The sequence below is a fragment of the Colletotrichum siamense genome, assembly GCF_013390195.1.
Source record: "Colletotrichum siamense strain Cg363 chromosome Unknown KSG_Cg363_contig07, whole genome shotgun sequence".
NCBI lineage: Eukaryota > Fungi > Ascomycota > Sordariomycetes > Glomerellales > Glomerellaceae > Colletotrichum > Colletotrichum siamense.
This window is the reverse complement of record NW_023501020.1, coordinates 4,560,324-4,573,904: the sequence shown is the minus strand read 5'-3', so window position 1 is coordinate 4,573,904 and position 13,581 is coordinate 4,560,324. Positions and strand designations below refer to the sequence as shown.

The window sequence follows — 13,581 nt, the reverse complement described above, 5'->3', positions numbered from 1 at the left end:
CAACACCAGGCCCAAAGCTAGGAGTCACAGAGATTTTCTTCTTCTCGACGTTGGGTTCGCTGCTGGATCTGTTCTGCGCCTCAGTTGATGGATTCGATTATAAGATGTGTCTGTTCGTCGTGGTTGAGATGTAGGATTTCCAAAAGACGAATCAAGCTCTCAACTCCTTCAGGATCATTAAGACTCACTCCTGCCTTTGAATCGACCACCAGACACACGAGACATCCCAGTCAAATTTGAATCCTACCGCCACAGCTGCCCCTTTTCCTGCTTCTGCCTACCACCTCTGACACGGGTTTCAACCACTGTACCTGTAAGTAAGATAGACAACTGGATCCTTCAAGCCCTTTGCGAAGTTACGAACGCTGACACGTAGCCTACACAGTATCAAATAACCACCACCACACACTCCTTCAAAATGGCCGACGCTCCTCAGTGCAACTGCCCCAAGTACGAGACTCAGGACTCGGACGGCAAGCCCGTCATCATCTACCGACACGGAGACGCCTGCCCCAACAGCGGCAAGACCCCTCAGCCTCGCATGTACAAGCCTGCAAAGATGAGGGGCAGCCGATAAAGGGTCCTTTCGCAACTGAAGAGGTGGACGTTTGAAGAATAGGGGTGGTGGCTGAACACAAGATGATGCCTTGACTGTTGCGCAGATCTTTGGCAGAGATGTTGCGAAGAGAGACGAATGTTACGCATTTATGGCGGGGGCTTTGAGAACTGAGACGATGCTGGGTTCTTTTAGGGATCACAAAGGGGTAGAGATTTCGCGGAGGCTGTTATGATGCACATACCCACAAAGGAATCGGCAGCTGCAGCAGTTGTCTGATTCCCATTTCAACTTCTTGTACATAGGGCGACTTTTTTGAGACTTTCCAATTACACGAAACCAATCATTTACTACATCATCATTCAGCCTTACATGTTGGTTTATGCTTCGAGTTCCGGAATACAGCAATGCCTGTCGAAACGACCGTAGATTTCAAGCCCCTTTCCCATCAAGAGATCCGAAGTAACCATCAGAAGTATAACGATGCGGGACAAGCATCCATCGATCACGCTTCATCATGCCAACTAATGGCTTCTCGATCAGATTGAAACCCACACAAATGATCCCTCCCAATCCGGTGCCGGATATTCCTTTACACACCAAGCTCTTAGCGACTCAAAGGCTCTCGTTTGTTACTGGCGGCGATGAACCCACAAGTATCTGCCTGTGGTACTAACACCCAGAAGTGATGTTTATTTCAGTAGTGACCACCGTGAAAGCTGCTAGCTGAAGTAATTGCCAGCGACGAGTTTGTGTTCGGGAAGGAGAGGAAGTTTGGAGGCACATTCTCCGCGGGTTGACAACCATTCGTTCAATCATGCCCTGGAAGGTTTTCCAGACAAAGTCAACTTTGAAGTACTTGGCCGTAGTCCATCAGTATTATAAAGACTGTGTGGCTTACCTTCACTCTGCGCCACAGCCGAGTCATGTCCAAAATAGCACCAACTATGCGGATCCGGGGGCTCCGGAAAGGGGATCTACTTCGGATGTGATTCCTCAGTGGTCAAGTCTCCGGACTATCCACCGAGTGTTGTGTTATGGAGCTCCGCGGAAAGGCTTGGCTGACGATTTCCGAGGACTACTCCGGGTGGGCCCCGGAGATCTCCCGCACCTGTCGACAGGGCTACTCCGCATGCGACCACTGTGACTAACAAGGCCTTCAGCAACCTTGATTAGGCGGCAAACATGATGTTACATGGTCAGGAGTGCCCATTTGACTCCTTTGGTCTCTGCTTAGAAACCAAGAGCTATTTGTAGTGACGCTGGCTTCTGAAGCGGAGTTTCGGTCTTGGTATGTACGGAGCGAGCTCCCAACACAGCATTGGAAAGCAGATAACATACCGTCGGCATTTCAATCAGTATTAGGCCTTCGTGTCTTCTGGCTCTTACATACGAATCCCCATCTCCGGATCTGTTAGTTGGGGTATGCTACCATAAATTCATTTTGCCGAGATATGTTTATTCCCTCAACCATTGCGGTCTCGCGCCCGAAAGGAGTTCCTTCTATATCCATGAAATTCATCACCAACACGTAAATTTGGACGGTTCAACTAGTATACGGATCCAGACTGCTTCCGCCGCTGGTCAACTGACAAGGGTCCCGCACTGATTGATATTCCATCAACCAATTGCCAGTTGTCTTCTTTGCTCGACTGGGTCATGCTCCGATGCCGTCCGATCATCGCTCGAACTGATCTCCACGAACATCCCGGGACAAGGCTGGGCAATTCTTTTTAAGGTTGAAACGCGCGAAGTGCATGTGGGTCGCATAGCAGCTGGTATAGTATCCCCAACGGCGCATCAGCCGAAAACAGCATAACATGCCGTTAAATCCTGGTGTACTAGCCACCGATGTGATCAATCCGGGCAATCAAGGATTTCCAGACTCATACTTGCATGAAGTCCCATCATTAAGTGGCAGGGCTATTGTGCTGCGGATGAGGTATGAGCTACAGACAATAATCATCTTGGCACTGAACTCGGCTGTGGAACGACATGACACGCATGTGTGCCTTCGGCGGCACCTGTATGTGGTGGCGTGGAAGCGGGCTTGTAAATACCAGAATAGGTATTTAAACACCACCTGTTCCCTTTCTTGATCTCTCGGGCTTTTGTTCTTCATCCCACGCAACTCTGTCGTTACCCTCAGTCACTTCTAGTCCCAAAGAACTATCATTACCCTCAAACCTTATCTCTCAGTCCATTCAACCATGAAGTTCTCAATCACCATTCCTCAGCGCCATTGCAACCATGGTTGCTGCGCAAAACTGCTGGGAGACCGGCTTTGGCTGGAGTCCTGAATGTGGTCGTGGCCACTGTGCCATTGAGGCCAACGCTTGTGTGTGCGAAGGTTGCAACTACGAGCGCTTCACAAGCTCCAACATCGCTTGCTGCGCTTGATTGATTGGTAGCGTGGGGGCAATCACGCTCAAGGTGTGTGTGAGCATCGCATTCGACAACAAATTTAGCGAAAGTGTTCACAAAGTCTTGCTGGCCGCCTCAAATCACTTCATCAACGATATCTTGGAGTAATATTGTCTATCTGTGGGCCTGGCACTGTAAATACTGGTTAGAACTTAGTCGACCGTATGTACACCATCATGCTGGCACGGCTTTACTTTTGTCGCCTTGCAATGCAGACCCCAATTCACAACCGATAATGAGCATTGGTTTGGTCTTTTCCAAATATCGTGACATCGGTCAAAATGAACTAATGCACATAACAATTACCGATCATCTAAATCTTAAGGAAACCAATCGCAAGAATCCGCCACTTCCCAACATCAATGGATCAGGGTCTGTAGCAGAAAGTCCATCAATAATTCAGTCTCCCTCAATCATCCAGCAAGTGTCTCAACATAACGCTTCCATGCAGTGGCGTAAGTGCTGCATATCAGAGCATGAGGATCGCCAGTACAGTAGTTAGAGAAGTAATGAGACCCATTCCATCTGGTAATCTCGTTCACAAATAATGGACCACCAACATGCTTAGCCGAGATATCAAGTCGACAGCCCACTTCAAGTGTCTCGAAGCGACTTTTCCACCCGTATTCTGGATTTCTGAGAGCTTCGAAGACATCGAGGGCGAACTCGTGAACCGCATATTTCGTTGTGCCAAGCCTCTCGTACGTGTTGTCTATGGCCTCAGTGGCATGCATGCCGCCGTCCTTGGGGTCGGGCCTGGTGCAGCACACGCGCACCACTTCTCCTCGCAGTCCTCTGGTGCCATTGGGATCAGGTCTTGTGGCGATGAACACACGGAGTTCTCTTTCGGCCAACATCTCCACATACTCCTGGTGAAACCAAACACCCTCGCCATCTTCTTCGGCGTTGATTGTGGCTTTCTTGTCGACTTTTCGGCGCTTAGATCGGGCACAGGTGAGCTTTGAAGCGTGTCCTCCGTCAGTTGTTGCATGGAGAGAAGAGGAACTCCAGGACCGCTTCAAGATGTCTTTCTTATTGGCCATAGCACAGTCTCCAAAACCATAGCATGTGGTCGGCCTCCACATCCCCCGGGCCTCGGCAATCTCATCCAGGGCGCGGATGTCCTGCAGCTTGTACTCTGCTGCGTTCCTCTCCTCCCTGCTCGGATATGCGATCGTGTGCGAGTTGTAAGCGGAACCGATGACCTGAAGATAGTCCTCGATGCAGTCGTATTGTGATTGGATGGTTGACTTGACGGGAAATCCGGTTTCCATAAGAGCCAACACCAGGCGATCTTTCTGGGGGTCAAGGTCAAAATGTGAGTGAAGATCTCTGGCCTGCAGATGAGATTCGACCTGCTCCCAAGTTCGTATGGCACCTGTCAGTTCATTCCCATCGGAAGCTGTTGCAATCACGCTAGTCAAGAGTGACTGGTGGACCTGCACATGCCCGCTTGATGACTTAAGGAATCCCGGGAATCTCTTCTGCAACTGTTTCCATTTACTCGCAGCCGGAACCCAGGGTTCGTGCTGAACCGAGGCAGGCTCTAGATAGAGGCTGACATCACAGAACGAAACGTCATCCGGCTTGTATTTGTGAACCACGTCGCCCGCATCGTCAGTGTCTCCGATCAGAACCCAAAGAGTGAATAAGCGAGGCCGGCTCGGATGATCATGATTCTCCGTATTTTGAGCTTGTTGCAAACGTTGCAAGCGGGTTACTGGTCGACCACTGACCTTACCTCCGATGTCCTCTGAAACATGTGGGGGTGCAAGGTTGTTGTCCACTGGAGGACGGCGTTTGTCGGCAGGAGGAAATTCCTCGTATGTTCCAATGCGATGGGTTGGGTTGGCTCTTGTGTGAGTACTCTTGACGAAGACGCCTTTGCAGTCGTAACAATAGCAATGCACAACTCCATAATGTCGTCGGACTTTATTTGGTGCTACGTTGATAGACTGGCCACAGAGGCAGGTTGACCCGGATTGTCGTTTGGGCTCAGGTTCGGGCTGAAGAAGCTTTGGTCTTGGTCTCAGTTCCATCTCTTCTTGAAAGATTTACGTTTGAATAATATTGAATGGGAATGTGAAGACAACAGTGAGCGCTGCAACACAGAATACAGGTAATCAGCACAAATTTGATCTTATTACAACAGCTTTGAAAAGAAGGCCTCCTCGAGGGTGGATGGGAACTTATGTACAGAAACAGATGCATCGCAAACGAAGCCATGGTCTTTCTCTGGTGCTCAGAATGAAGTATGGTAGCATGTCTTGAACACAAGGTATGCGTAGAAAGGATTCCAAGTCAGAAATGGAACTTTGTCTGATACCCTTAAGCACATTGTGGTCTGGTCGCAAAAAGAAAACAACAAAGACTTTAGCATGTATGCAAAGAAAGACTAAAAGAAAGCGTGTCTTTATCTTTCATCCATCCTAGACAACGAAGTGTTGCCTTCCAATCCAACCTAAGGAAAAGACTGCTTGTGGCTTCTCACAGTTGAACTCTCTGCGATCTCTAGTAATGTCATACTGGTTAAGTTCATCAGGCCCAAAACTTGAGAACGCCCATAACTCATCAACTGTCTACTTTGAAACGTTGACGTTCCGAGACATGGTATCAATTCGCTTTCGGCTGTTCACAGAAGATAAGTAGATTCGAGTGCCAGGCATGTTTGTGCCAGGTCCTTCATAGGTGATGGCAGACCGTCAATTCTCTCCTTGTATGAGGCCCTTTACTTCTCAGGTTCTCTATTCACTCACAACAATGGATTGTCTCAGAGCCTTTGTGTTTATTCTGCCTCAGCCCGTACCTTTTACATTTCCAAGCATAACAATGGGGCCTTGATGAGACCTCCATGTTTTGTCCTGGAGTTCGGTTGAAACACCAATACATGGAACCTTTCACGATAACAAACATGGAGAAACAGAGTGTACGTTTGGTAAGTCGGCGAACCATTTCCTTCCGAATCCACGGCGCGTTTCACCCGGAATCTCCCTTCTGAAATCGAGTAGCGCTGTTGAAAAGGTCATGAGTTTTCCAGGTTCGAAGATCGAAATGCGGGAGTACTCTTGCCATGTGTATTAAAGCCCTTGCGCTGGCCACTGAGTGGGGCAGATCAGGAAATGCGACAGTACGGTTTACCTACACTCCGTTGCGTTAACAGCATCCGCCCCCCCTTTTTGCTGAAATTACGTACGCATAATCCCTATATATATATGAAAATTTACCTAATACTATATAGATATTTATAGTATAGTAATTAACCTATTCTAATAGTTTTAATTAATTTATTTCTATTAAATCTTATTATCTAAGGGTATTATAATACTTTTTAAATGCTATTATATAGCTTAGTAAGTAGATAATAACCTTTTTAGGTATTATCTATTACTTATTATTAATAGTATATAGAAATAATAATATATATAATAACTAATATAGGATATTATTAGAGATCCTCTTTAATACTTTATTTTACTATTAATTAGGATTATTATACTTACTAAGAAGGCTTATTAAGTTATTATTATTAAAGAAGCTACTAAAGAAGTTATTATTATTAAAACTAAACCTAAAACTAATAATTTAATAGTAGCTAAATTTATATTATAAAAAAAGTATATACTTATAGCTTTTTTATTATTATAAAGAGCTTTAAAAATATCCTCTTACTAAAAAGTAATAATAATATAGAGAAAGTAAAAAAAGGATTTATTATATATAATCTAGCTTTAAAATACTTTACTTTTATTAATATTATTATTTTAATTAAACTTAACTTTAGTTAACTTAACTTTTTATTAAACTACTTAATTTATAGATAATATACTTATAGTTCTTTATTATAGTACTAATAATATATTTATATTATTCTATAATATATTTAAAAAAGAGGATAATATAAGTAATAAGGAATTAACTCTACTATAAATCTAAGTTATTTATAGTTTAATACTTAAAAGTAATAGTTTACTTATTCTTAATCTAATTATTAAGAGTATTATATATAATAGATTTAGTATTACTTTTATATTAAATATAAATAGTAGAGATTAAGAAGTAAATAGTAATACTTAACTTAAAGTAAAAGTAATTTATTTATATATTATAAAGAAAGCTAATATTATTATTATTATTACTTAGAAGAAGCTTACTAATATATTTAAATTAATATTAATCTTTACTTAAGTTTATCTATTTACTAAAGGGGTTATTTAGCTAAATATTCTATAAATTAATATTATCCTCTCTCTTAAATAAGCTAAAAATAAAAGTAAAGTTTACTTTACTATTAAATAATAATATAATATTATATTAATCTCTAGTAGTATAATAATTAATATATAAATACTTTAAAAAAGTAACTAAATAAGTATTTTAGCTAGTATATAAGAAGTAATTAATTATAAAACTAATAATTTTATAAATATTAAGTATTAAAAAGAGAGAATATATAGATAACTTCTCTATATATATATCTACTTAAAGTATTAAAGATATAAGAATAGTTTAAATAATAAGAAGTTTAATTAGTACTATATATTAAGCTAAAAATACTATAAAATTAAATCTCACTATATAGAGAAATAAATAAAAGCTATTATAATTAAATAAATTAGTATTAATAATATAGAACTACTTAAAGAACTACTTAGTAAGATTCTTTATAATTAGTTTATAAAAAATTAGAAATACTAAAGTAAAAAAAATAAGAATATTATTAAGGTTAATAATAATTAATAGATAATAATAATAATAAAAGAGAAAGCTAAAAATATTATACTTCTATTATTAAAGTTAAGATCTAGCCTAATTAATACTAATAATAACGCTATTATTAATATATATAATAATATAGAGGCGTTAGATTATTATCTTTAATATTTTAACCTATATATATAGCTACTACTACTACTAGTACTACTATTATTATATTAGCTATATATAAATATTTTATAGTATTTATTACTAACTCTTCTATTATTAAATATTCTAAGTACTTATTAACTAAGTATTATACTTTTAATTTATTTATCCTTACTAGTAGTATTAGATTTACTTTAAAAAGCTTTAGATTAAGTAGTTAGCTTTATTAAGTAGTTTATATCTATTTATAGTAAGTAATATAATATTAATAAAAAGTTTAAAAAGAAACTATAGAAATTATAATTAATAAATAGTAGTTTATAAGTAATTTATAAATTATTAGATATTTAGTTTACTAAATAGGATTTTATTTAATATTTTACTAAAGATATTAGGAACTTAATTAAATCCTTTATAAATAATAGTACTTATTATAGAAAGTAGTTTAACGCTTTCTCTAATATAGTATCTTACTTTAAACTTTATTTAAACTATTAAAAGTTAAAAAGAGATATTTATATAAGAATATATATTAAATTATTAAGAGGGATAATAATAGTATTAATTAAAAACTCTATAGTATTAGTTTTAAATAAGTTAAAGTTATCTTAATATATTAACGCTTTAATACTATATTAATCTATTAAGTAAGAGATCTATAATATACTAATTAAAGTTAGTTAATATAGTAAGTATATATAGAGCTATTTATTATTAAATATAGCTAACTTTATAAGTATTTTAAAACTCTTTAGTTTTATTTTATTACTACTATTATTAGTATTATAGATATTATCTATATAGTTATAAATTAAATAAGATAAAGTTAAGTAAAGTAATAAGAATAATTAGATTAAAATCTTAAGTAATATATTATTAATAGAGATATATTACTTAGAGGAGGATAATAAAGAAGAGTAATATAATAAGAGTAGTATAAAGTTTAACTATATATATAATTTTTTATATAATATATTTAACTATAGAAAAGTCTATTTATAGCTATAGATTTAACACTACTACTCTATATATATAAAAGTAATAAAATTACTATTATTTTAGATCTATAAATAATATACTTTAGTCTATCTTAATACTAGTTAAGAGTAGTTAAAATCTCTAATTATAGTTAAAGTCTCTAATTAAAATAATATATTATTATTATAAATTATTATTATAAGTATTAATAATATATTTCAGCTATTATATAGGTAAAATTAATATATATATATAGCTACTAATAAAAATAATAGATAATAATATATTTTTTATATTCTAATACGCTTATAACTAACCTTTTAATAATCTTATTAGTTATAATTATAGATTTAATAATTAACTATTATATAATAATATAATTAAGATTTATTATATATAAATATATAATAAAAATTTAGATTATTTATTAATATTTAATACTTATAGTTTATCCTCCCTTTTATAGTTTAATATTATTAAATATATACTTTATCTTATTAAAGTTAATAAATAAATAGTAGAAATAGCTTTTAATTTAAAGTAAATAATACTTAATCTCTATAGTATAATTATATAGATATTTTATAAAATCCTAAGTATTATTCTTATTATTATTTTACTTTAAATATATTTTCTTAATATATTACTTTAGATTATTAAAATATTTTTTAATAAAGTTAAAATCTAGTAAATATAGAGGTAGAAACTTAAAATAAATACTTAATATTTAGTATAATATCTTAATTTAAAATATATAATAATAAGAGAGGTTATCTATAATAATAATAGAGTTTAGCTTTAGAAAACGCCTATATTTTAAAATAAAATACTCTTATAATTAATAAAAAAACTTATTACTATTAGTTATATTATAATATATAGTTAAGTATAAAATATTACTTAATATAAAAACTAATAAGATTTATATATAAGAGTTTTAAAACTAATTAATCTCTATAGTTTAAAATATAATAAGCTTTTTTAGTATTTATTTAGTCCTCTATATCTTAATATCCTTATTAATACTAGATTTATTAATAAATACTAATTAGTTAGGGTAATATTATTATATATAGTATAAATACTTATATTATAAGTTATTATTTTACTAAGTAGTAATAATTTTAGACTTCTTATTTATCTAGCTAACTAAGTTTAACTATTAACTAATTATAGAATAACTAATTTAGATCTTAAAAGCTTTATATAGGAAATTTTATATCTCTTTAAGAAATAGATTACTATAGTATTATAATAGTTTAAGAAGCTCTATATAATATTATATTTCTATTTTTTATTAACTTTAGTAGTACCTCTTATATCTTTATATTTTATTAGTAATATTATATTATAATCTATATTATTAAATTATTTATTTAGTATAACTAATAATACTTATTAGTTTATAGGTCTTTTAGTTTTTAAATAGTAGTATTATTATAATTATTAATAGCTATAAATTTAATATTCTAAGTATTATTATATTATTATTATTACTTAATATCTTTCTTAATATATCTAATATAATAAACTATAGATATATACTAACTAGTAGTAAATTATAAGTAATAAAGTATAATCTATATAGTAGTAAACTCTTACTTAATATTATAAATAAGTTAAGCTATTAGGAGATTTATTAATCTTATTAACTATTAAAGTATTTACTCTAAAAAACTATATTAAGCTCCTTAGTATATTTATATATTACTTAAAGCTATATAAACTATATACTAAGTAAATATATAAAGTTATATAGTAGGTCTCTTTTTCTATTCTTTAATAAATATTATCTTAATCTCTTATAATAAAAATAGACCTTTTATTAGTTAAATAGTATAGAAATAAAGTAATTAGCTAAGTTAGTAATACCTTAATAAGTAAATTAACTACTATAAAAGTATAAAATATATACTTTATATCTCTATTATATAGTTATATATTTAAATACTATTAGGATTATAGTAATTAATAGTAATTAAGGTATTAGTAATAACTTTAATACGTTTTACGTATAATATAGAGAAATATATATTATAGCGTAAAATTGGCTTTTTTTTATGTTTTTATATAAGCGGGGAAAAAAAAGGGGGGCGGACGCTGTTAACACAACGGAGTGTAAATATACCTCAACCCAGCTTCAGGCTTATATCCAAGCTGCGTTTCATCAACCAAAGAAAATTTAACATTCAGAATAGCTTCAAGGCAATGCCACTGACTTTATGATTTGAACGCCTGATATCACACAGCTAATAATGAGGACTGTAGTCATAGCAGCCGGTCGTGATTGTCTCCTGTATTTGATTCAATTGATGAAGTACAATTAGATGCCTGCTGACTATGGAGCGAAGGTTCTGCTTATGAAATGACTGTGCATCAGTATTGTTGACTCGTCGTCGGATTAAAGCCGAGTTGTTAAACTGCCTCGAAAATTAACCGGTGGGTGGCCATCGGCTTTCGCCCGATCAAATAGGAACCTAGACGAGTGCCTAGCCAATTGGATCCATTCAATGGCTCTCCTAAACCATGACTACGAAAAACAATCCGGAGACTTTGTATCTCTCATCAATGAGAATACCTATGCAATGGGACGAGGCTGAAGTTCAAAGGAAGATGTGGGTGGTTCAGTAATGGACTATGGGAAAGCCTTATGGCCGTATCGATACAGCAGCTGCAGGAGCGCATTATCTATTGTACATGTATGATCTAGATCTAACCAGGCTGTTTATGATCGTTACTCCTTTCGTGTTTGCTTCACGCTGTCCTCATGCTCGTGTGCATCTTCCGCCGTTACAACCATTACCTTCTCTTCATCCGACCCGCCGGACTGGGCATTCTGAGAGTTGACAATGGCAAGACTTGACTTTCCGACCTTGTACCAGGGCATCTGGAAAAGTTGATCCATTTTCTCCATAGACATTCCCTTCGTCTCTGGGTATGCAAAATAGCAGTATGTCGTGGAAATGGTGGTGAATAAGGTGAACAGAAGGAACGGGCCCCATGAGTGCATGGCAATCACCATGTTAGGCTGCGCGCGCGAGAGCGCGAAGTTGACGAGATATTGCCAGGTAATGCAAATTGCCATGCAACTACCACGGACCTTCGTGGGGAAGACTTCGGCGTTGATGATCCACGGAATAGTTCCCCAACTGATCGCATACCCAAGGGCAAAGATGTAGATGCATACGACTGCTACCCATCCAGCCGGGCCAGTACCATTGGCTCCTGATGGGTCAGCAACAGCCAGATAGACGGTGATGTACGTCAGGGACCCAATGATGAGACCGGAACCAATGAAAAGTCCCATACGCCGTCCGAAACGGTCGATGAAGAACAGGCAGTAAAGAAGCACTGCGATGAACTTGACGAGTCCGTAGATTCCCGAGAAGAGATAGTTGATGGAAGGCGCCGTAAGCCCGATAGATGACAGAATCGATGTGTTGTAGTAGGTAATAATGTTTCTGGTGAGTTTTAGGTGCTTGTTTCACAAAGGCTCCCTCGACTAAGGGGGCTTACCCGCCACTGAATTGAAAACCAACTTGGATAAACATAACCATGAAGAGGCGTTTTCGGATGTTGTCGGAACATATTTCCTGGAAAAGACCCTTGAGGCCCGGCGCAACTGGTTGATCTTCCAGTCCCCGTTGGATCTGATCAAATTCTTGGCGCACAAAGGGGTGGTCGCGGGGAAGAGATCTGAGAGTTTCGAGTACGCTTTGCGCCTTTTCGACATTTCCATGATTCAGGAGCCACCTTGGAGACTCGGGCATGAAAAGGAGGCCAATCAGAAGGATGACTCCGGGAAGGGCTTGAACAGCCATAGGCATCTGCCACTGAGCATTTTGCGTACTGCTGATGTGTTGCAAGGAGCCAAAGTTGATCCAGTATGCAAGACCAACTGACAGCATGGTGTTGGCGTTGTATAATGCAGTCAAGCCACCACGAATGCTCTGAGGAGCGATCTCTGCAATGTACCCGGGGCCGACGACACTGGCGGCACCGGACCCATAGCCTGACAGAGCCCTCCCGACAATGAACTCAATCCGTCCGCCGGATCCACCAGGATTCGCAGTCATGAGAACTGCTGAGGCCACGAACAGGATTGTAAAGATAACCAGGGAGAATCGACGTCCGAGTCTCTCGATGAATGGGGCGCAAGTCAACGACCCGAGACACGATCCGAGAATTAGCACAGAGGTTATCCATCCATTCCAGTTGGCGAGATCGGAGGTGTTCATATCTTGGAAGTCGAAGTGTGATTTGAACGGCTTCATGGCGAGCACACCGGAAATATTCGCAGTATTGAATCCTAGAACGAAGATTACGTCAGTAAGTTCTCTGACGAGACGACGAGATCCATCGTACGGACCATGGAGAGCCCCGGTGAAGGAAAGTGTTGTGCAATATGCCACAATCTTCCAAGAGATCACCTCTTTGGGGGTTTGTTCGTAGACCTTCCTGTCGATTATAGGCATCTTCGCAGAACTGTTGTTGACCTGAACATCGACTTGGCCAGAAAAGTAGTACCGGTAGCAAGACAGAATAAAAGGGATGTGAGGAGAGACCAATTGGAGGAACAGAGGGCGGTATTAATGCTTTTCGCTCTGGTGCTGTCAGTCCGATCTCCAGTTTCCCGTAAAATCAATCCTCAGCAACTCCACTTGCAGGCTATGAAGTGTGCTAGGCACACACGTGGCGACTTGAAAATATAGGTATCGGTTGAGAAAAGTTATCCATGTTGTTTCCGGCATGCATGAGCC

The 13,581-nt window shown here is 37.1% G+C and overlaps 3 protein-coding genes across 3 annotated transcripts; 1 reads left to right on the top strand and 2 right to left on the bottom strand.

Moving 5' to 3' along the window:
- Positions 1 to 418: 418 nt before the first annotated feature.
- Positions 419 to 577, top strand: CGCS363_v011554 (uncharacterized protein; the record flags this gene model as incomplete). Its single annotated transcript, XM_036643403.1, has 1 exon — positions 419 to 577. The coding sequence occupies one exon, from the start codon at positions 419 to 421 to the stop codon at positions 575 to 577; it is 159 nt and encodes a 52-aa protein (XP_036491459.1).
- Positions 578 to 3,393: 2,816 nt separating this feature from the next.
- CGCS363_v011553 (uncharacterized protein) lies at positions 3,394 to 4,254 on the bottom strand (the record flags this gene model as incomplete). Its single annotated transcript, XM_036643402.1, has 1 exon — positions 3,394 to 4,254. The coding sequence occupies one exon, from the start codon at positions 4,252 to 4,254 to the stop codon at positions 3,394 to 3,396; it is 861 nt and encodes a 286-aa protein (XP_036491455.1).
- A 7,301-nt stretch (positions 4,255 to 11,555) lies between these two features.
- On the bottom strand, positions 11,556 to 13,296 carry qa-y-1 (Quinate permease; the record flags this gene model as incomplete). The annotated part of the gene is made up of 3 exons (XM_036643401.1): positions 11,556 to 12,282; positions 12,338 to 13,130; positions 13,191 to 13,296. The coding sequence occupies 3 exons, from the start codon at positions 13,294 to 13,296 to the stop codon at positions 11,556 to 11,558; spliced, it is 1,626 nt and encodes a 541-aa protein (XP_036491454.1).
- Between the last annotated feature and the right edge of the window lie 285 nt (positions 13,297 to 13,581).